The following is a 25,079-nucleotide window of genomic DNA, read 5'->3' as shown; positions in this document are numbered from 1 at the left end:
TGTGTACATCAACTTCCCTTTGGGGACATTGCTAAATCATTTCCTGGACTGAAAAACCATTGTTGAAATTGTAAAGGGAGCATGGACTGCATCCAGGTTAGACTGCACCATGCTTTTTCAGGTTTATTGACTTCAATGCCCAACAAGCTTGTTCTCCTGGCCTTTTATTCTGCGAAAGAAAATAACTCATAGATATCTTCTAATGGCTACAGTTTCCCTTGTTTTCACTGGCAGTTAAACTTTTAAGTACATGGAGACAGGGTAAGGCTATACACCTTCTTCTGTCATTCAATTCGATCTGTATCTTAACTTCATTTATCTGCTTAGGTTCTGAAATAACTCTATAGAGGCTGGTATCTCTTCACCAAGTCTCCTTCATTTACATGTACATAGTTCTTGACACTGGTCTGGCTTACTCAGAGCGCTGTCAGAATAAACAAAACCGTTGACACTCCTGTTTATATCTGTTAGCCAGGGCTCTCTGATTAGACCAGATTAACAGTCCCAATCGAGGAACTCATATTCTGTGAAGTTCACCTAACTAACCTCGTTAAAATCACCACAGGTTCCATATCCAGATTCCAGCAAAAATCTGAACTTGTAAGCACATTAGGTTATCTTAAGTACTTCAAAGTTTGCATAGCAATTGAGGGCACTTGGAAGCCAATTACTGCAGATTAGTGACGGATAAAATTTCCACTCTGCCATTAATCTGCCAATGTGAGGACAAAGGGAATGCTCATTCAAGTCTACCTGCCTAGGAGAAAGCATATGCATCAAAGTAGAGAAATACCTTGTGTGAAAAGGCAGGAGACTTGAATAGAGACAAAAATATAGAGTTCATCTGAGTCACTTCCTAGTCAACTCAGAAACTATGCCATCATGGTCTCCTGTATAATAATTGCATGTGGTGCAGACGTTTGTCTGAAATGAATATAGATACGATCTCAGAGTGTCTTTCCCTGCCAAGGTCAGTGTGATAAACAAAATATTTTCAATGCAGATTCAAGATATCTTCAAAAGTAGCTGCAAAATTAATTTCTGCCTTTAAATTATACACTGATGAGAAACAACAAAATTCCAATGGAGCTAGTAGGAACTGCCGATGCTAGAGAATCTGAGATAACAAGCTGTAGAGCTGGAAGAACACATCAACACATCATTTTCCGCCAATTCCGCCACCTGCAATCTGACCCCACTACCAAGGACATTTTTCCCTCCCCACCCTTATCTGCCTTCCAGAGGGACCGTTCTCTCCGTGACTCCCTCGTCGACTCTACACTCCCCACTAGCCCCACCACCCCTGGCACTTTTCCCTGCAACCGCAGGAAGTGCTACACCTGCCCCTACACCTCCCACCTCACCATCCCAGGCCCCAAGAAATCTGCTAATCTGCTAATGTGGTATACCATATCCGCTGTTCCCGATGTGGCCTCCTCTACATTGGGGAAACCAAGTGGAGGCTTGGAGACCGCTTTGTGGAACACCTACGCTCGGTTCGTGACAAACGACTGCACCACCCAATCGCGAACCACTTCAACTCCCCCTCCTACTCCTTGGACAACATGTCCATCCTAGGCCGCCTCCACAGCCACAACGATGCCACCCGAAGGCTGCAGGAACAGCATCTCATATTTCGCTTGGGAACCCTGTAGCCCAATGGTCTCAATGTGGACTTCACAAGCTTCAAAATCTCCCCACCCCCGACCTCATCCCAAAACCAGCCCAGCTCGTCCCCGCCTCCTTGATCTGTCCATCCTCCCACCTCACTGACCAACCCCCACCCCTACTTCCTACCTACTAGCCTCATCCCTGCCTCCTTGACCTGTCTGTCTTCCCTTAACTGACCAACCCCCATCCCAACTCCCGACCTACACTCACCTTTACTGGCTCCATTCCCGCCTTCTTGACCTGTCCTTCTTCTCACCACCTATCTGTTCCTTTATCCACCTTCCATCACCACGTTCCCCCCCACCGCCTCTCTATTTATTTCAGAGTCCCCTTCCCCTCCCCCATTTCCAAAGAAGGGTCCAGACCCGAAACGTCAGCTTTCCCGATCCTCTGATGCTGCCTGGCCTGCTGTGTTCATCCTGCTCCACACCTTGTTACCTCAAAATTCCAATGGAACCATATTGGCTCGTGTTGAGAGTTGATTAACCAAGGCAAATATTTTTGTTGGATATCAAGGGCAACAAGGAAAAATAACAGATCAGAAACAGAATCTACAAATAACATTCTGCAATCAGTATTCTATGTTTGAGGAATATCTATTTTACGTGTCTGCACTCTTTTAATTCAGGTCTCGAGTATCTCCATTTTTCAATTGTTCCACCATTAATGTCCATGACTAAGTACTAAACGCTAAAATTTCCTCCTTACATTTCACTACCTCTTTCCTCCTGTAAGATATTCCTTAAAACCTGTTTCTTTGACCACGCTTTTGATTATCTGACCTAATGACCTTTTATGTGGCTTGATGTCATATTTCATTAAAGGTGTTAAAGTCTGGGTGAGATGCCCTTTGAAGGGTCGGTGCAGACTTCATGGGCTAAATGGCCTCTACCTGCACTGTAGGAATTTTATGATGATTCTAAATATACTGGAAATTTCGTAAAGATGCAGAACAGCAACTGTGGTTTAACTTTATGTTAGCAAGAAAGAATTTGTATTTGTTTAGAACATTCACCCTTGGGTTGTTAACCTATTGCCCACGGAAACTAGGTGATGAACCCCTACATACATCCTGCATGCTGGGACATGAACACATATCTTCACTGGTTCCTGAATGGACATTACTGCTCCGCTCCCTCCAACTTACCATAACTGCTCTTCTGCCAACTTTGCACACGTAATACTTTCTTCTTGGTCTTCCACTCAGACTAATGCTCTCCAAGCTTTACAGTCAAAGAATCACAGCATAGAAACAGACCCTTTGGTCCAACTAGTCCATGTTGACCATGTCCCCAAACTAAACTAGTCCCACCTGCCTGTATTTGGCCTGAGTCCCTCTAAATCCTTCCTATTCATGTACCTATCCAAATGTCTTTTAAACATTGTAACTATACCTGCATCCACCACTTTCTCTGGCAGTTCAGTCCACACACTAACCACTCTCTGTGTAAAACAGTTGCCCCTCGTGTCCTTTTTAAATCTTTCTCCTCTCACCTTAAAAATATGCCCCCTAGTTTTGAACTCACCCACCCTAGGGAAAAGACCTTGGCTATTCATCTTATCTATGACCCTCATGATTTTATAAACCTCTATCAGGTCACCATTCAAACTCCTATGCTCCAGTGAAAAAAGACCCAGCCTATGCAGTCTATTTTATTAACTCAAACTTTCCAGTAAATCTTTTCTGAATACTCTACAATTTAATAATTTCCTTCCTATAACAGGGCAACCAGAACTGCACACAGTACTCCAGAAGAGGCCTCATCAATGTCCTGTACAACCTCAACATGACATCCCAAAGAAGTTGAGGTTAATATATCGAATGTTTACAAAAAGGAGTCAGATATAGTTATTAGTGCTAAAGGATCAAAGGGGAGAAAGCGGGAACGGGATACTGAGTTGGATGCTTAGCTATGACCATCTTGAATGGTGGAGCAGGCTCAAAGGACCAAATTGCCTACTCCTGCTCCTGTTCTCTATGTTTCTACATTTCACATCTCAATTATCCATAATACCAATTATCTGCAACATTTTGGCTACAAAAATGCCTCATGAAATATTGCCCCACAATACGGCACAGAGACAGTAAAGATCCCAATTTAATTTCAACCTTGCAACTTGAATATTAAACCAATTTATATTGTTTATTTAATTCTAGTCTTCATTCAATTTCCAGGATGTCGACAGACTCTATGTCCAAGTCCAACATTTTGAGATTTAATATTTGCCATGTAATGTAATTATTCACTCAGGGATAGGAGTGCTTCTCTTCATTATGATATAACATGATGGTTCCACTATTCTGACTGATAATAGATGGTATATACAAGATAACATTTCCGCAGTGTTCAACAGGGAAGGAAATGACAATGACAGCACCAACAAAATTCTGCAGATTAGAAAAGCCTGAAAATATTTAAAATGGCGTGCCAGAGCTTAAGATCACTTTCCTGCAACAAAAGCATAGAAAATAGCCAGGTTTAGGCAAAAGTATTTGCTTTATCAGAACTTTCTGAGAACAATTTTTCACATGCATGATACAGCTAACTTATCTGATTTTACACCATCTCCACATCAACGTATAGCAAAACTGTTTGGCTGTTCTGGAAGAATCCACCTCCCCCACAAATTACACATGGGTAAAATGGGGAAGCCATATGGGGTTAACTAGGGCAATTCAATTCCCACCACCACCTGAGATTACCATGAACGACCCTCCTTCTCAACCTCTCCCATTACCTGAGGTATGGTGGGCCCTCAGGTTAAATCACCAGCAGTCATCTCTCTCTAATGAGACAATGGCCCTATAGTTTGGTAAGACGATGGCGACACAAGTGCCTTAGATACCAGCTTTAGACGCTTCTGCCATCTAGTGGCCACATCATCTACTACATGAGATAACAAGGTGTAGAGCTGGATGAACGCAGCAGGACAAGCAGCATCAGAGGAGCAGGAAGGCTGACGTTTCGGGCCTAGACCCTTCTTCAGAAAATCTACTACATGGTCTGTCACTCTCGCCTCCTTGGCCTTCCAGTCTCACAGCCCATTACAGCTGTTTCTGCCACTGGACACTGTGAGCCGAATTCGGTGAATCTGACTGTCTCTCCACTGGTGTAGCAGGTTCCTGATGATATCCACTAGATCCTGGGCTGATTCAATTGCTCCAGCATTAGTCCTGAACCAAACTCTGCTTCTCTGCTGGCTTCTGATTTATAGTTCAGTCTAACAGTGGAAAATCCTATTCCTCTACACCACTGGATCAGAGTCTGCAACTGGACCACATCTCTGCTGGCTCCTGGCCAATATTTTGCCCGTCACAAACTAAACTTTACTTCGCTCCAGCTCTCAAATGAGATTTTGCACTTCCATTGACTCCTAACCTGAGACTCCCCCTTCAGGGGATATCTCAAGTTATTGGGTTGTCTACCTTCTGACATTAGTATAAATAAGATATGAATTTTTCTTAACATCATGAACATTTTATCACTGGCTCATGGAACCTATAAACTACTGTAGTCGTTATAACGAGGTAAGCCATCTGGACATCGCAGAATATGAGTTCCCTGATTGGGGCTGTTAATCTGGTCCAATCAGGGAGCCCTGGCTGACATAAAAGAATGAATGTCAGGGATATCAAGCCCTGGAATGCCTGACTCAGTAACATACAGTGCTATTGACAAAGGCTATACATTTGTGAGTAAACAGTGTTGGTGACGGGATGCCAGCCTCTGAAGAGTTATTTCAATTACATGCATATCTGTTCATATTCTGCCATTCATCACCCAGACCCTTCACGTCACTTTTGTTCTGTGGACTTCCAGTCCATTTGTGCTCTTTACCTCCTCTTTGGAATTCATTGGCCCAGAAGATTGTGGAGTCTCCATTGTTAAGTATGTTTCAGACAGAGATTGATTGATTTCTACGTTGTAAAAACACCAAGGGATGCGGGTACTGCAGGAAGATGACATTCAAGTAGAGGAGGAGCCATGTTCTTATTGAATAGAGGAGTGGGCTTGAAGGCTGAATGGCCCTCCTGTTCTAGTTCTTATTCTTCATGTCTCCCAGTTTTGCCATTCTTTAGTCTTCTTCTCCAGAACCCATGTTGGGCGCAAACTTTCTTTCCATAATAGAATATGCATCAGCCTAGCGGCTTATCAGACTTTCGTGCCTTCTGAATAAATGTTCATATCCTCAACATTTGGTACTGTCCTCTGTAAGTATTATAGAAGCCATTGCCGACTCCCAGAATGGATGCTCCAACAGTCTAACATCCTGTTCTCAGTGACCAAGATAGTATGTTTTTGGCTAATACTTCTAAAATCCTACCTGGTCATCTTCCACTGGTTTTGTATCTGATCCAACCAATATCAAAGAGTCGTAGAGTCATACAGCATGGAAACAGAACTTCCAGTCCAACTAGTCTACATCAACCATGTTCCCAAATTAAACTAGCCCCACCTGCCTGCATTAGGCCCATATCCCTCCAAATATTTCCTATTCATCTACTTACCTAAATGTCTGTTAAACATTGTAACTGTACCTGCATTCACCACTTCCTCTGGCAGTTCATTCCACGCACTAACCATTCTGTGTAAAAAAGTTACCTTTCATGTCCTTTTCAAATATTTCACCTCTCACCTTAAAAATCTGCCCCCTATATTTGAACTCCCCCACTTTAGGGAAAAGACCTTTGCTATTCACCGTATCTATGCCCCTCATGATTTTAAAAATCTCTTTGAGGTCACCCCTCAACCTCCTACACTCCAGTGAAAAAGGTCCCAGTCTTTCCAGTTTATTTTTATATCTCAAACCCTTATTTCTTAGCAACATCCTGGTAAATCTATTCTGAACTCTCTCTAGTTTAATAATATTCTTCCTATAACAGGGCGACCAGAACTGCACACAATACTCCAGAAGAGGCCTCACCAATGTCCTGTACAACCTCAACATGACATCCCACTCCCTTTATGCAAAGGTTTGAGCAATGAAGGCAGGCGTACTAAACACCTTCTTAACCACCCAGTCTACCAGGGGTCAAGGAAAATCTGTTGCCCAAATCCTGTTCTGCAGTTTATGTAAAACAAAAATCAGACGCACCACCCTAGTGCATTACACAAGGATTTCCCGGGTTTTCTATTTGAATTCCAACTGGCACTGTGTAGTGAATGATGCAAGATACGTGCAAAATGGGGGAAAAGAAAGAAATACTCACATTTGTACGGCACTTTCCATGACCATAGATGTCACCAGCCACTTTACAGTTAATGAAGTACATTTGAAGTACAATCAACGTTAAAATGTAGGAGACACAGGAACGAACTTGCACACAGCGCCCACAGACAGCAACATGATAATGGCCAGACAATGTTTTTGTGATGTAGATTAAGAGATAGATACCAGCTAAAGCACAGGGGTTTTAAATCCCCTGTTCTTCCTCAAAACAGTGCCAACAAATCTTTTACATCCACTCAAGCAGGGGCCTATACAGCTTTTCCAGAGGAAAACATCTGAAACAGGATTCCTTCAGAACTGCTCTGCAGTGTTGGCTTCAATCTTTGTGCTCATGTCCTGTATTGAGAAATGAGTATGAGACTGAGTTGATGTTTTACCCAGCTGCAATCTGCAAACTTCTGCATTAGACTACGACAAGCTTGACTGTGCAATGGTGGTTGTTAGTAATACCTCACTGCGATGCTCCACTGTTCCAGTTCAGGGCAGCCTGAAACAGAGGGCATGCTTTGATGTTTAAGTGTCACCTATGGATATAATTTCCTTCCCTGACATATGCAAATAATGCCAGTGGAACGGTGGTAGTTTGGTCCTGAAAAGACAATAAGTGTAGAACTACATTGAGGAAAGTTTATTGCACAAATTGTAAATGGAGAAATTTTCATGCAGGTTGACTGTAGCCTGTTGCTTTGCTCAGCAGATGGCACATTGATTGGAGGAATCTGGTCACATCAGACAGATGGTGGTGGTGGAGGATTACTTTTCGGACTGGAGGCCTGAGACTGCAAGGATCAATGCTCATTCCACTGCTTTTTGTTATTTATACAAAAGATCTGAATGTGAATATAGGGGATATGGTTTGTAGATGACAACAAAATTGGTGGTGTAGTGCACAGCACAGATTACCTCAGAGTATAATGGAACCTTGATCAGATGGGCAAAAAGGCCAAAGAGTGGCAGGCGGAGTTTAATTTAGATGAATATGAGGCACTGTATTTTGGAAAGGCAAATCGGACAGGACTTATACACTTAATGGTAAGATCCTGGGGAGTGTTGCTGAACAAAGAGACCTTGGAGGCAGGTTCATAGTTCCTTTAAAGTGGAGTCACAGGGAGATAGGGTTGTGAAGAAGGCATTTGGTACTTAGAATCCCTACAAGTGTGGAACCAGGCCCTTTGGCCCAACAAGTCTACACCGACTCTCAGAGCATCCCACCCAGACCCATTCCCCTATAACCAACCTAATCTACACATCCCTGAATACTACGGGCAATTTAACATGGCTAATCCACCTAACCTGCACATCTTTGGACTGTGGGAGGAAACCCACGCAGACAAAGGGAGAATGTGCAAACTCCACACAGACAGTCAACCAAGGGTGGAATCGAACCCGGGTCCCTGGCACTGTGAGGCAGCACTGCTAACCACTGAACCATCGTGCCGCCCAAATGGTTGAGCAGACACAAAGAGCTAAATGGCCTGATCCTCATTCTAATTCAGATGTCCATTATTTCATCAGTTTAGAATGTTGACTGAGAGATTATGAAGGAAAGGCAATATAGTTCCAAATGTATCTTCAAGGGAAAACATGTAATGAGAAGTATTCTCATGCATCCATTGCTTTCATCCTCCTAGGTGGCAGAGATTGCAGGTTTGGAAGGTGTTGTTGAAGCAGTCTTGCATAAATGCTGCAGTGCATCTTGTAGATGGTACACACTGCTGCTACTGCGCATCAGTGGTGAAGGAAATAAATGCCTGAGGTGTTGAATGTGGTGCCAACCCAGCAGTTTGCCTTGTCCTGGATGGAATCAGGCTTCTTGAGTAGTTTGTGGGAGCTGCAATTATCCAAGCAAGTGTACAACATTTCATCACACTCCTGTGCCTTGCAGATAGTGGACAGACTTTGGGAAATCAGGTGGTGAGTTACTTGCTGCAGATTTCCTAGCCTCTGAAATGTTTTTGTAGCCATAGTACTTTTCTAGCTGGTCCATTTCAGTTTCTGGTCATCAAGATAACGAATGGGAGACAGTGGGAGATTCAGTGATGGTAATGTCATTGAATATAAAGGGAAGATTGGCAGATTCGCTGTTCTCGGAGATGTTTATTGCCTAGCAATTGTACACTACAAATACTACTTGGCCAGGTCCTGCTGAATTTGGACCTGGACTGCTTCACTATTTGAGGAGTCATGGCTGGCGTTAAATATTGTCTAATCATCATTAATCACATCCCCACCTCTGACTTTATGTTGGAACGAAGATCACTAATGAAACAGTTGAAGATATTTAGGCCCAGGACAATAGTCTGAGGAACTCTTGCAGCAATGTCTTGGGACTGTGACAATTGACCTCTAACAACCACAGCCATTTTTATTTGTGCTAGACATGACTTTCACCAAAGAAGAAGTTTCATTGTGGCTTTAATTTTGTTAGGGCTCCTTAATGCTATACTCAAATGTTGCCTTGATTTTGAGGACAGTAACTCTCTTCTCACCTCGAGTTCAGCTCTTCGTCCATGTTTTTAAACAAAAGGTTGTAATGCAGCCAGGAGCTTTGTGGCTCTGACCGAACTCCAAGTGGGCATCAGCGAGCAAGCTATTGTTGTTTAAGTGCTACTTGATAGCATTGTCGACTACTCATTCCACTGCTTTGCTTAAAATTGCAGTGCTCAGCAGCATTCACAACTTAGTGTCTCTCTGAAGGCAGGGGGGTACATTCTGGGATTTCAGCATGTGGCTGGAGAATTTATTCAGGGTATCAAGATGGCTAGCTAATGGCACAGCAGGACAGAGCACAAGTTCCTAGCTGCAGTACTGGAGGCTTTGATTACAGCAATGAAGGAGATGTCCTTTGTCCATTGTGAGCCAGGAGGTCTCTCTGGATCATATCTAAGCAGACAGACAGTTGTTGCAGTCAAACCAAGCAGAATGACTAAGCAGAAGACCTAGATGCAGCAGCACAGGTTTACTGACCTCAAACAACTGATGACTGTCGGTGAAACTGTCTCCAACTGCGAAAATTAAACCATTGAACCACTGGCTGTTGCTGTTGCTTAATTTACTATACCACTTCACTCAACTGAAAACAACTTCTAGCAATAATAACTCATACCTCCTATTCATAGCTTCATTTTACATTCAAATGCAAGCATTATTGCAAGCCTCACATTCGCATCTCACAGCATGCACATATTTACCGCTATTCATTCCATGACAGGCACGTCACTCAAACATTCACTGACATACTTCCATCGCTCTCCTGCAGAATGAAACCGGAAGCAACAGCATCTAACCAACAGGGGACAGACAACGTGCATCCTTAATCCATGGAGAAAAGACTGTTCATTAGTACTGGAGCAGCTTTGGCAGAGGCTGCTATTATGTTCACACTCAATCCTTCTCTTCATGATATGTTCTAAGTTAAAAGCTGCACATTATGGAACATGTATCACTTGCTTTTCTTTACACACATCAATGCAGATTTCCTACCCTAAAGGACATTAGTGAGTTAGATGGGTTTTTATGACAATTGACGGCAGTTTCATGGCCCCCTACTGAGACATTGAGGAAAAAAAATACTTGAACCACCAAGGTGCTGTTGAATATGTTGTTCAATGCTGCATAATGCATGGCGCTGAGAAACATATCAGAGAGGCATTTTCTTTTTCCAGCCTATTGTATTCCTTTTCCAATGATTCAATTTGTTGTGTCAAAGTCTCAATTTTGGCCTGCAATTCTTTTATGCGTGTCACTTTTGATTCGCAGGCAGCCAGAATTGCTGCTGTTATTTGTGTTTGCTTTTATTGTTTGGTGCATTGTGTATAGGAGTTGGGAGGTCATGTTGCAGCTGTATGGACATTGGTTAGGCCACTTTTTGAATACTGTGTTCAATTCTAGTCTTCCTGCTATAGGAAAGATGCTGTTGAACTTGAAAGGGTTCAGAAAAGATTTACAAGGATGTTGTCAGGACCGTTGGAGGATGAGGGATGACCTTAAACAAGTTTATAAAATCACGAGGGGCATGGTTAGGGTGAATAGTCAAGGTTTTTTCCCCAGGGTAGGGGAGTTCAAAACTAGAACGCATAGGTTTAAGGTGAGAGGGGAAAAAATTAAAAGGGACCTAAGGGGCAACGTTTTCATGCAGAGGGTGGTGTGTGTGTGGAATGAGCTGCCAGAAGTTGTAGCGGAAGCTGATACATTTACAACATTTAAAAGGCATCCAGATGGGTATATGAATAGGAAGGGTTTAGAGGGACATGGGCCAAATGCTGGCAAACTGGACTAGATTAATATAAAATATCTGGTCAGCATGGACAAGTTGGGCCAAAGCGTCTGTTTCTGTGCTGTACATCTCTGATTTTATGACATCAACTACAGTGAAATCTTTTGATTTGTGGTTTGGTTCCACTTTGCTTAATATTTAGGTGGCCTGTTCAGTATTAGGAAGTTTTCCCTCTATCCAAATATGACTAAGGTTTGACTTTGGTAGTTTTCTGCAAAACTCCTTGAATTGCATAATAGCATTTTCCACACTTCAAGGTTTATGCATCTCTCTCTGGTACAGACTTTTTGATCTTTATTTCCAGATTCTAGCTCACTGCTGATGTCACTGTTACTTCACCATATATATCACAGTCTCATTTAAGATCATAAAACATAAAAAATAGGAGCAGGAGTAGGCCATTTGACCCCTCAAGCCTGCTCTGCCATTCAATTGGTTCATGACTGAACTGACGTTCCTCAAGTCCACTTTCCTACCATTTCCCTGTAATCTTTGATTTCCCTACTAATTAAGAATCTATCTATCTATTTTAGCCTTAAATATACACAAGGACTCAGGACCCACAGCTCTCTGTAGCAAGATATTCCAAAGACTCACAACACGCTGAGAGAAGAAATTCCTCCTCAGCTTCAATTGCAACCTTTATTCTGAAATGATGCCCTCTGGTCTTAGATTCTCCCATGAGGGGAAACATTCACTCACCTTTTGCTGTACACCTTCCATCAAGTACAAAGTCAATTTTTTATATAACGTCACTAAGTGAATTTCTTAAACCATTTACTTTCTCACCATCTTCCCTCAATGTCTGGAATTCACCAGTCAAGCCTTTTTACAATGCCTTTACAGCTCTCATTGGTCTTTTCCTTGCCACCATTGATCAAAGGTGATAGTCTTCAGTTGCTCCACTGGATCACCATTCTTTTAAGATGATTGAGTATAAATTTCCAGTCATCATCACAAAGTTTATTACATTCATACCCATTTGCTCTAGCAGCCTCTAATAATATTAGAGCTTTTCTGTTTCTCATGAATGTTTCAAATTAATTTTGGATAAGATATGATTGTGGTTGTTCAATTTGTGTAAAAGACTGTGCTTCAGATCTCTGATCATGTATCATTTGACGTGGTATTAACATTGCAGAAGTCTCTTTGAGTCTGAAAAGATGAACTTTACCTTTTTGTCAGAAATGAGTTAATCTGCTCAATACCACTGTTGGCTTTTCTTGGGTGACTGCTTCATCAATTGTAGGTCTAGATGATGCTTCTGCTGTATTGGAGTTCTGCCTCTTACACACATACAATTTTAACTTGGTAACGTATTAGACCATGTCCAAAACACTTTATGTGGATATTTTGATAAATTCTTTGTAACTCAGAAGAATAACCAACAGTTTAAAGTCTCTCTCAATTTGAAATGGCAACCCAATTAAATTATTAGAGAATCTCTCACATGCCTATGTTACTATTATTGTTTCTTTCTCTATGGCTGTATAACATTGTTCTGTTTCAATTAAGGTCCTGGAAACAAAGAAGACAGTGGGGAATCCTCTCAAAGCATCAGTGATTGCAGCTAAGTTTGGAATCAGTTTCCCAACCTGACTGACCGACTATCCCAAGGAATCTCATTAACAAGCCTCGTTTTTGGAAAATCACTGATGGCTTTTGTTTCTTTGAGGGTCAATCATAATGTCTTTTTATTGTTTTGTGTGTGCCAAGAATTTAATGACAGTTGTGCAAATTCACATTTTTATCTTAGGGAGAGACCTGCTTTTTGTAATGCTTTTTTGGAACTTCTCAGTCTCTGTGGTCACGGTGCTGTCTTGTAGTGCCATGGATGAGTATGTCATCCAAATGACAAATTACTCATTTACTCTCTTCAGGAGTGTTTGACTTGGTCCTCTTGAAAATATCTGGTTTAATGTGATACCAAAGATGAAAGCAGAATGAGCTGAAAAGCTTAATTAAAATTGTTAAGAGATAGTAAGAACTGCCGATGTTGGAGTCAGAGATAACACAGTGTGGAGCTGGAGGAATACAGCAGGCCAGGCAGCATCAGAGGAGCAGGAAAGCTGACGTTTCGGGTCTGAAGAAACGGTTGGGGGGGTGGGGAAGCTCTTTGTTTTATTCCTTGTCGAAAGTTTTTGCGAAAACCCAGTACTATTTAAAAACTTAATGAATAAGGTGCTGTTGACAACTTTTGCCAAGCTGTCAGTCACTGAGGGCACAGACGGATTTCTCTCTGGACTACTTTATTTAATTGCATCAAATGTACACGGGCTGAGTGAATCATTTGGCTTAGGAACTGTCATGAGTCCCAGAGAGCACCGGGTTGGCTCCGTGATGGTGATATAAAAGCTTTATGTACATCCTGCCAAGTTCCTCTTTAACTTTCTCCAGGAATGGGAGTGACAATGAAATCTAAAATCTAAATTTAAATCTGGGAGTGTATAGACTTATAGGCTTAGCATCATGAAGCAACATATTACAATGTTCATTTTTGACTTTAGCAAACTCCTGAAAGAGCTGTGTGAACTATTTGTGGGATTCTGTCCCCCTGTCCTGCTGGTTACTTCCTTTAGAAGTACCAATTGGATACATACATTTCTTTTCAGTAAAAAACGTCTTTTGATTGTGCAAGATATAATGAATCTCATTAATCTCTTGCCCCCTGTAGCCAGGTACGGTGGTAATCTTTTAATTTGGAGATCTATACTGCCTTGGCTTTGTAATTTAGATGGCTGAATGTCTGCTGCCTTGAACCACTTCAAATGGTCATCAATACAAGAATACCGGCATCAGTGTCAAATATGAACGTAGTTTTAAAGCCTTTACTTTGTAAAATAACTGACCAAAATGTTTTCTTTTTTTCACTTCCAAGGATATCTCTACTCTCACTTCTTTATTTCCAATTTCCTGGATTGTCTGCTTTACAGAGGGAATCATTCTCTTGCTTTCTTCTTTTGCGTGCATACTTAGAATTGCATAACAATTTGAAGTGTCCTGTCTTTTGTCATTGGAAACATTCTGCTGGACAATCTCAGGCTACTGTTTAGTGCCACAATGAGAGCACTTTAAAATGTCTGCGGATAGGACTCCCATTCTTTGTCCGCTTTTGGAGGGCTTCTGAATGGACTGAACTACCCTTATTGGGCCCATCCAACTAACAAATTCATTTACAGTCTCAATATTTACAAGGATATGGTTTGTTTTTGCACCTGAAGTTCAGCCTATCTAGTGTATTTAAAATGTTTGAGTGTTAGGTTGTCTTTCGTCTGCAGCAAATCTGACAACTTTCCATCTGTGCCAATGAATTTGTCACAAGTGAGCTTGTCTTTCAAAGTACCATACCTGTAGCAGCTGACTAGCCAAATTGGGATCTGGAAGAAACAATTCTCTGGTCATTGATGACTCTAATTGCATTCGCTCAATTACAAAGTTATGTTTTGGATTGAAATATGTACCAACTGCTTTTATGACAGCTTCAATATCTAAGATTTCTCTTCAACCCTCATCTCATCAGAATATCATGAGTAATGGATCCCACTTGCACACAGGAATGTAATAACCTGGTACCTTTGCTCTTTGGTGTGCAAATACAGCACTGTTTACTTCCTCCAGAATTGTTTTTCAACAACTCCCAATGCTGATCTCCCCGTGGACATTTGGCTTATTAAACAGCTGCAGAAGAGACAATGACTGCTCGACTAGTTTTGATATCGCTACCAATTTGTGTGCCTCAAGTCGTCTTCTTCAGATTTCGAAGTTTTGTCGATGGCATCATTTTATTGTTAGATTAATATCACAACCGTTGTTATCATGGTTTTTGGTTGGGTTTCACTTTGCATAATATTTGAACATCTCATCAGATGTAGTGTCATAGAGTTGTACAGCATGGAAGCAAAGCCTTCAGTCCATGTCGACCAGATATCCCAAATTAGTCTAGTGCCATTTGCTAGCATTTGGCCCTAATCTCTCTAAACCCTTCCGATTCATGCACACATCCAAATGCTTTTAAATGATACAATTGTACCCATCTCCTCTGGCAGCTCAGTCCATACACACACCACCCTCTGTGTGAAAAAGTTGCCGCTCACCTTAAACATTTCCCCTCTCATCTTAAAACTATGCCCGCTAATGTTGGACTCCCCTATCCTGGGAAAAAGACCTTGGCTATTCACCCTCATTATTTTATAAACCTGTATAAGGTCACCCCTCAGCCTCCAACACTCCAGGGGGAAAAAAGCCCCAGTCTATTTAGTCTGTCCCTGTAGCTCAAATCCTCCAATCTCACCCTTTCAAGTTTAAAAACATTTTTCCTACAGCAGGGAGACCAGAATTGAACACAGTATTCTAAAAGTGGCTTCACCACTGTCCTGTACAGCTGCAATATGACCTCCCAGCTCCGATACTCAATGCACTGAACAATGAAGGCAAGCATACCAAATGCCTTCTTCACCACCCTATCTACCCGCAACTCCACTTTCAAAGAACTATGCACCCTCACCCCTAGGTGTCTTTGTTCTGAAACACTTCACAGGGCCCTGGTTTGCCTTACCAAAATGCACGACCGCACATTTATCTAAATTAAACTCCACCTGCCACCCCTCAGCCCATTGGCCCAACTTATCAAGGTCCCATTGTACTCTAAGATAAACTTCTTCACTGTCCACTACACTAACAATTTCGGTTTCATCTGCAAACTTACTAACCATACCTCCTATATTCACATCCAAAACATTTATATAAATGATGAAAAGCAGTGGATGCAGCACCGATCCTTGTAGCATACCACTAGTCACAGGCCTCCAGTCTGAAAAACTACCGTCTACCACTGCCCTCTGTTCCATATCTTCAAGCTAGTTTTGTATCCAATTGGCTAGATTCAAAGAGTGACTAAGATCTGACTCTGGCAGATTTCTGAAAAGCTCTTTAATTTATGCCAGAGTATATTCTATACTTCAAGGTAAGACTGCTGCTGTCACCACTGCATAACAATATAAATCAGTATCTCATTACATCAGTATTGTAGGGTATATGGATCCAGTATTAATCTGTTGTCACCTTGGAAAAAAACAACACAGCACTGGAAGGAAGTCCGTCATGGGATGAGGGCATTGCCAGCTACGTCAACATTTACTGCCGTAGTGATTGTAACTAAGTCAGCCAAGTGGACCTCATAGAATGAGTTCCCTGATTGGGCCTGTCGATCTGGTCTAATCAGGGCGCCCTGGCTGACGATAAGTACAGGATTGTCAGTCAGTCTGTCCACCCTGAGAGATGGCTGTGAGGGAGCTGGATCAGTGTCAAGGACTTGCTACCTGTAAATAAAGGGTGACTTGGTGACTTGGTGACAGGATACTGACCTCTGTGGAGTTATTTCATTTGCCCAGAAAGTGCCTAAGAAGAAGAAAGAGCAAGGTAACAGGCCAAATCAGAACAAATGCCACCTGAACGAAAACAGTACCAACAGAATGGTCCGACTACTGCGTATCATGGGGTTTTTAACAGCAAAAGGCGATAGGACCTTCAGTTCATCATGTTCACATCAGACATCAAACATGCAGCTACTTTAACGCCATAGCCCCAAGCCTTGCATACTATATCACTTTAAATGTCCATTAAATACTTCGTCACTAACGAAGGGAAGAGTTACTTCTTACAAACGGCCCCATGGACCAGTCTCGAACGTCAGAGCCAGAGAAGACAGCATGATGATGTCAAACCCATGACGATCCCGATCACGTCGATGGTGTGGTCGTGATGATGCAGTGGCCGGCCGGTGTGCGTGATGACGTCAATCTTTTGACGGTTTCGATTACGTCGACTGGTGTGCGCGACGCCGTCAGGCGCAGGTCGTCGCCGACGCCGCCATCTTGGCCGGTGTAGGATTCCCGAGTATTCCTCACTTTTTTCCTCTCTGACTGCCTGTTTGTTGGTGGGGTCGGGGTGGGCTGAATAAAAAAAAAAACACCCCCCCCCCCCCCCCCCCAACCCCCAAACCTCTCTCATTCTGCCCCGGTAGGAGAATGTCCGCCTTTTCTGAGTCAGCTCTGGAAAAGAAGCTGGCGGAGCTGAGCAACTCGCAGCAGAGCGTGCAGACGCTGTCCTTGTGGCTGATCCACCACCGCAAGCACTCCAAGACCATCGTGCTGGTGTGGCACCGAGAGCTCAAGAAAGGTGAGCGCGGCCGGCGCCTGGTACCAGGGCACAGGATACACACACGCACAGGATTACACCCAGCAGGGGCATACTCTCACACAAATGGAGAAGCCAGGCTTCACCTTCCATTCCATCAGGCCTTGCCTCGGCGGGGTGGGAGGGGAGGACTTAAGTTTTGGGATTCTGCTTTATGTACATCGCAGGAGAGGAATGAAGGTGGTGTTTTCTTTTGTATCGTTACTTTTATATTTCCATACATCTGTTAGGGTGGTGACTGCAGAGTTTTTTTTCCCTCAAAGACATGGAGCGTTTGCACTACAACAGGGGAAATTATCTGTTTCAGCTGAGTATGAAATTAGTCTTAGTCTTCGAACACAGCTCCTTTGCCTTCTCAGCATTATGTATCCTATCAAATTACGGACATATTTTGGAGATAACTTTGTTATGCCATGGTTTTCTATAGTTTTGCATTCTTGTTGCCAAATTTGATGCTAGCAAGCTGAAGTTACTTTCTTTGTGGTCAAGTGATTATTTTGTTTCATGATGTAAATTTTAAAACTGGAGATCTGTATTAACTTGTACAGGTGAGTTCAATTAATCATTTAAGCCTGTAATATCCCAAGAATGTCATTGTCCAAAAAGTTTAATTTGAAACATTAACATTTAATTTTATTCTTTGGTGCTAATGAATAAACCAAGACTTAATGTCATCCAGTTAAAGTTCGAATGACTATTGTCTGACAGGAGAAGTGCTTTGCAATGCCTGTTTGTTGAATCCTAAATACAGTTTTAATGTGGATTCAATTTTTCTTTACTACTGAGAAAAAGGACCAGCAAAATCTATGCAGATGGAGTTGTCAGTTTGATTTGGATCACAGATTAAGAAGTTGAAGTTCTAGTTGCCATTTAGAGGGGACATTACGCTTTCAAATGCATATTAAAATTAGATTAACCATACTAAAATTCTCAAGATAGCTGTAATGACCACATTGCATCATCTGTCTGTAGAAGATAAGGACTAAATAATTCCTCTTGAAAAGCCAAACTAGCATTGCTGAAAAAGACCTTTTAAAAACTGTATGAAGAATATGAAGGGAAGAAAATACTTTATTTGCTTATAGGATGTGGGTGCCCCTGGCATTTATTTCCCATCCCTAATTGTCTAGATTGCATTTAAAAATCAACCACATTGTGTGTCTGGAATTCCACATGAACCGGGTAAGGATGGTTGATTTCCTTCACTGAACAATTCTGGTGAACCAGACAGCTTGGTTGCCGTTTAGTGCTTTCTATTCCAGACTTTTTCCAGTGGAGAACAAAGCTGTGAAAAGTAAGATTTGAGAGACAATTTATCTTTTTTTTTTCCCCCAGCAACGTGAGACTTTCTTTAAATTCTCAATTGAATTTGTTCTGGTGTATCCAGTTTAGTCAAAATAGTAGCTTGTAACACCTGTTGATAGTCTCCCTCTTGCTTGTTTGCTCACTTGGCAGAAAAGCAGCGATGTTGTAAATGCGCCTAAGTTTCAGAAGTTGAAAATTGGAGCTGATGTGGATTGTGTTATGCTCGGCCTGCTCTATCCAATGTGTCCATAAAAGAACGTTTGTGGCAGAATGAAAACATCTGAATTTTAAATATGTTAATCTTGAAATGTCAGTGAATTCCTTCCCTTGAGAGATGAAGGTGGGATTTGGGGTGGGCATCTGGTAGTCGTTGGAGAAAGTCACCTGTTAGTGCAGAGAACGAGAATTTTTTTGTAAAATTCTTATGGCATGTAGATGGAACTGGGTAGTCAGCATGATCTTGAAATAGTATGTGATCTAAGCTCCTTTGCGATATTCCAAAGATTAATATTTTAATTCATGTTTTTCTGGCAAACTTTTTAATTATCTCATTAAAACGGTGTTCTACAACTCAATTTTTGTAACATGGTTGAGTACTTCCTTGGGTAGGAAATGAGGATAGGCACTTGGTATTTCAAGATGAGTGGAGATGATTTTGGATAAATAGGTGAATGTTTTGACTTTCAGTAAATGAGGGGAAATTAGAGATTGACCATTAAGATTGCAAGTTTACTCGTTGACAGCATCTAGCTGTTGTCTGATAGCGGCAGGGCGAAAGTACTAGAAACTGAATGCAAGTAGAACAGTGAATAGACTCAGCTGTAGATTGCTGCTCCAGCGATATGTTTGCAGTTACTTGCTGATTTTTGTATACAAATTGGGAATATGGTAGCCTGAAACTTGGCATGCTGCATCATGGCTAACAGCAAATTTGACCTCCGCAATTTAAGTATTTTTACAGCTTTGACTCTGATAACATTCTTGCTCAGGTCAGCCGGATCTTGACTGTAGCTCCCTGTTAGGGTTTGAGCATGTGATCTGGCAGAAGCTATTAAGGGAATGCTGCATTGTCAAAATTGCAAATGTTTAGGTGTGTTGCTAAACTGAAACTCTGTTAAAATGGATGGAACAGAACTTATTCAAAAAAATGGGAGTTTTTCTACACCTTAAGCATTTATTTCTCAACTAATCAACCTGCCATTCATGCCCTAATCTTGGATTCTTGTGTAAAATTGCACCACTTTCTGTAATGTAATTTTAATCTTGATTAAATGAGACCGGAGTGTTTCAACATGGAATAAATAGAATGGTACATGCAGTTCCAACAGCACTTGAGGTTCAGCACCATTAAGGATAAAACAATGTGCTTGATTAGCACCCCATCTAAGATAAACTATCAACACGCTGTCCCTCCCCAGAGACAGAGCAACAGTGTGTACAGTCTACAAGATGTACTGCAACAACCCACCAAGAATCCATAGACCGCACTTTCTAATCCAGTGACCTCCATCATCAGAAGGACAAGGACAGCAGATACCTGGATGCACTTGGAACTGTTATTTTCCTTCACTGTCGGAGTCAAAATCCTAGAATTCCTTCCTACCAGCACGCTGGGAGTATCTATACCATGTAGACTTTGGTTCTAGAAGGCAGCTCACCAGTATCTTTTTCAAACGTATTAAGGATTCGGAATAAATGACAGCCTAACAAGTGCTGCCCACGTCGTGTGAATTAATTTTTGGAAGTAGCATTTTCAATCATTTATTATGTGTGGAATTGCCTTGTATGTTTTAGGATCTTATTGAAGGGTTGTTTAACTTTGAATTTTTTCTTTGTCTTCTCATTCCTCCTGACTGTCTTCAATGAAAAATATAATTTACCTTTTGCTCATTGTGTAAAGATTGCTCACGTTGGAGCAAGAACACTTTTCAACTTGCACTCAGTTTCAAAAGATGTTGGATTTTCGGACACTCAGAATATAAAAAGAGCCATTTGACCCAACAGTTCATGTTCTTTTGACAAAGTTGTCCGATTAGTCCACTGTCCTGGTCTATCTTAGCCCTTCTGTTTTTCCTCATTGTTTAAGGCCTTGTACCTTTTCTAAAAGTTACTTTCACATCTGCTTTCACCTTAAGGCATTCCCTGATAGCATTTTTTTTAAAAATGTCACTTCACCTAATCCTGTTTTTGTTTATTTAAATTTGTAATCAACTGGGTGATAATTCTGTTATGCCCAGCTATAGCTCATTTTAAACCCATCTTTTTTGTTTCTTTAATTGCTCCTTTATGTTTTGCGCTATCATTCTTTTTGTGCTTTTAATCTATCGTGCTTTTTGTCCTATCATGAATTTTCCCTTTTGATCTTTGCTCTCCTCCTCTCCCTTTCCCTGACTGTGTACATACTTAAAATGTTAGGGAGTTCTAACTTTTTCTAGTTCTGATAAGTCATCAGTCTAAACTATTAATTCTGTCTCTCTCTCCGCAGATGCTGCTTGATGCAACAAGTGTTTTCAGCATTTTCTGTTTGCAGATGCTGGAAAGCAGAAATACAATGTTCCACTTTTGTTTTGTTACCTCATTTATTTGATTACCAAGTCTATTGCCAGTTGAAAGTTTTGTCCTGATTCCTCTGTCAAAACCCATTATGATTTTAAAATGTTCTCCACTCTCCCATTAACTATTTCTGCTGTAAAGTGAAACAACCTTTATCTTTATCTAGTCTGTCCACATTCCAGGTGTTGTTCCAGTCATTCTCCCTTGTGTCCTTTCAAAGATATGCCCAGAATTGGACCCAGTACGCTGGTTGGGCTTAATCAGTGATGTAGAAAGGTTTAGCATGACTTCTTTATCTTTATTCTCATACCTCTACTATATCCAGCATCCAGTATGATTTTTATAATGGCTTCATCACCCTGTCTGCCACTGTCAAAAATTTGGACATATGAATCCCATTTTTTTTGTTTCAACACCTCCTTTAAAATTGTACCATTTAGTTTATGGACACACATTCTAACTAGTATAAATGGCTTCATACTTCTACATATTAACCTTCATCTGAGATGTATGTTCACTTTCCCAGTCAAGTCTTTCTGTATTTTCCTACTCTGCTCCTCACTGTCTTGCTATCTTTCCAAGTTTTGTGTTCAGCAGGCTTTGAAATCGTTCTCTCCAGGCGTTGAAAGCTCTTTTCTATAAGTCTAAGAAATAGGAGCAGAAGTAGGCTGTTTGGCCTCTTAAGATTGTTCTGTCTTTCATTGAGATAATGGCAATTTGGTTTTGTTTGAAAGTCTAGATTCGCATCTTCCCCTGATTTAGCTTTAATTCCGTTTTCTCACCAGAGTTTATCTACCTCTGTTTAAAAACCTTCAATAGCCTTCGTTCTATTGCTTTCTGAGAAGAAAGTTGCACTAACCAGAGAAAACTTCTCTCATCTCAATCCTAAAGAACGATCCCTAGTCTGGACTCCTCCGTAGGAGGAAACATCCTTTATGTTCACTTTATGAAGACCATTTCAGGGACTTCTATGCTTCAATCAAGCCATCTCACTCCTCCAGCAGACACAGGCCCAGTCTTTTTTTCAATCTATCCTCCTGCAACATACTATATTTATACCTGAAATGAGCAGTAAATCTCCCTGAATGCATTTATATTCTTTCTTAAATAAGTAAACAAAAACTGCACACTGCATTCAAGATGTGATCTCACCAACGTCATGCATAGCTAAAGCATAACATCCTTCTGTGTTCAGTTTCTCTTGTCTTAGATAGGTATAACCTATAACTAAGGCTGATGGAATGCTGTGTACTAACTGTGACTCATGCACTGGAACACCTAAATTCCTCTGCACCTCAGTGTTTGCAAACATTCTGTTTGGCAAAAAAAAAGCAGAGTATTTTTTAAAGTGAACAACTTCACAACTTCCCATATAATACTCCCATCTGTCAAATTATGCCTACTCATTCAACCAATCTGTCTGCAAGCCTTGTGTGTCGTCTTGACATGCTTCTGTACCTAGCTTTGTTTTATTTGTGAATTTAGCTATGATACCTCCACTCCCTTCATCCAAATCATTGATGTAAATTGTAAAATGTTGAGGCTCTGGCACAGATATCATGGGGCTCCACTTGTCACATATTCCAATCAGATTCTCATTTATGTATACTGTTTGGCTGGCAGGCAAAAAATGATCTGTCCATGCTAATAAATTGCCCTTCTACGCCATGGATTTCTATTTTCCCTTAATAAGCTTATAACCTCTTTTAATGATCTATCTCCTTTGCCATGGCAGATGTCAAATATGCTGGCCTTTCTGCCTCCTTTCCCCTTGAATAAGGGTTACATTTGCTACTTTGCGGTCAACTGGAACCTTTTCTGACTCTCTGGGATTTGAAAAATAAATACGAAAACATTCACCTCCCTAACCACCCTCCTTTAAAACTCTAGGATGATATCCATCTAGACCCAAAGACTTGTCAGCCCAAGGCTCCATCCGGATGCTAGGTCATATTTCCCATATCATAATTTCATGAGGTTTTCCTCTCCCTTTTATCTCCTGATTTAGAGCTGTTACTGGAATGGTCTTTGTACCCACTATGGTGAGGACAGTTTTTCAAGGGCTATTCTTGAAGGCTACTTTTTCTAAGTCTTTGTCTCCGTGACTTTTTTTTAGTTAATGCGATATTCCTGTATATGTGTGGACATATGGAATTTTTGCTGTCCAAAGCAGCATTGAAAGATTTCAAAATCCTCCATTATGAAACTTAACTTAATAAACTTAAATCCACAACACACAAGGAAAGCATTAATTTCCCAGATACCACAGTTTTTAAATTGGCACAAACCGAAAGATGTAATTTAACACAACTTTTTTTACAAAATAACTTGGCATTTTTGCGGGAATGAATATACAATCACCCCAAAAACACTAATTTCCCTGATGGGAAAAGTGCATTGGAAATTGAGCACTACTATTCCAAAAGTTGTCTCAAATGTTTAAATGACCAGTCTAATCACTCGGGTAGTGAATTTGTCTAACTTTGACCACTAGCTTTCATCAATAAGAAAATTAAAAACTAACTACAACAAACATTTCCTTTTAAGGATCCTCCAACAATGGATTATTAATAATTAATAAATATTAATAAACTCAAACTGCGCCCCCTTGTAAATACAAACATGCACACATTTATTCACAAATGGGATGGGTAAGGCTAATAATTTTGCAGAACTATTGTAAGTAGAAAATATTACACAAAAATAAACAAATCTGTGGATTAAGACTCCTAAAGGTACAGAAGGACAATAAGAAATAAGGACAAGACCAGCCCATTCAACCCCACTAGTTTGCTCTACCATTCAATAGGTCATCAGTGCTCCATTTCTCTGCCAATCACTACCTTGTGGTGCACCTCTGGCAGCCTTCATCTTTTTTTCCATTTCAATTTTGAGCCAGTTGGTTTATATGCAATTTATCAAATGCTCTGTTGAGTTTTCTTACTTATAACTTTTTTTCATTGGGATGTAGGCATTACTGCAAGGCAGGTGTTTGTATTGCCGGTCCCTAAATCCCTGAAGGCAGCTGCCACCATCACCTCTTGAACACAGTGCTGTTCGGAAGGATGCTAACTCTGTGACAGTTAAGGAATAACGATTATGATTCTAAGTCAGGTTAAGGTGTGGTTTGGGGGTGAACTTGCAGGCAATGGTGTGCCCGTGTATTTGCTGTCCTTACTCTTCTAGATCGTAGAGGTAATGAGTTTGAAAGGAAAAACAGAAATTGGTGAAACTCAGTAGGTCTGGAAGAAAGCAGAGTTAATGTTTTGAGTCAGGTGACTCATCAAAATTGATGGCAGCTAGGAAAAGCTTGCATTTATACTGAAGACTTGGGGGTAGATTTTGAGCAGACGCCCACAGTGGAGGGGTGGAAGAGAGAGAGGTATGAAAGCAGTAGGTAAATTAGTGGACTATGGATGGCAGGCTAGAACAGGAGAGAAGCTGAATAAGTGATAATGAGAGCTGAGAGTAGCAAAGAATGGATAGTCTGTGCTGAAAGCAAACCATGTGATGCGATAGTAGGTCTGAGAGTTCTTTTATTCACGCGTTTGAAAGGTATTACCTCAAAGCTTTAGCAAGTTTTATTGCATTGCATCTTGTTGACAATACACATGACTACCACAATGCGACAATGGTGAAGGGACTGCATGTTGAAGGTGTTAATTGAGGTGTAAATCTTATAGACTTCTTTGTTCTGGAAGCTGCACTCATCTGGGCAAGTGGAGATTATTGCACTGCTCTCCTTACTCATGCTTTGTAAACATTAGGCAGGCTTTGAAGTGCTGGTCCAGTTCAGTTTCTGGTCAATGGTACCTCCTCCTCCTCCTCCTCCTCCTCCTCCTCCTCC

At 41.2% G+C, this 25,079-nt stretch overlaps 1 protein-coding gene across 3 annotated transcripts in view; it reads left to right on the top strand.

Annotated features, from left to right (window-relative positions):
- The first annotated feature begins 17,028 nt into the window (after window positions 1–17,028).
- The window catches only part of LOC109912180 (regulation of nuclear pre-mRNA domain-containing protein 1B-like), a 54,061-nt gene continuing 46,010 nt past the window's right edge, over window positions 17,029–25,079 (top strand). For 2 of the 3 annotated variants that reach the window (XM_020511567.2, XM_020511568.2), the window contains exon 1: window positions 17,040–17,356. In XM_020511567.2, coding sequence (XP_020367156.1) covers window positions 17,206–17,356 — 151 coding nt within the window. In that variant the 5' untranslated portion in view covers window positions 17,040–17,205. Of the gene's footprint in view, window positions 17,357–25,079 lie in introns of all 3 variants that reach the window. The other variant, XM_020511566.2, reaches the window with a different exon arrangement.

The sequence above is a fragment of the Rhincodon typus genome, chromosome 2 (genome assembly GCF_021869965.1).
Source record: "Rhincodon typus isolate 14 chromosome 2, sRhiTyp1.1, whole genome shotgun sequence".
NCBI lineage: Eukaryota > Metazoa > Chordata > Chondrichthyes > Orectolobiformes > Rhincodontidae > Rhincodon > Rhincodon typus.
The sequence above is the reverse complement of the archived record's forward strand: the minus strand, read 5'-3'. Positions and strand labels throughout refer to the sequence as shown.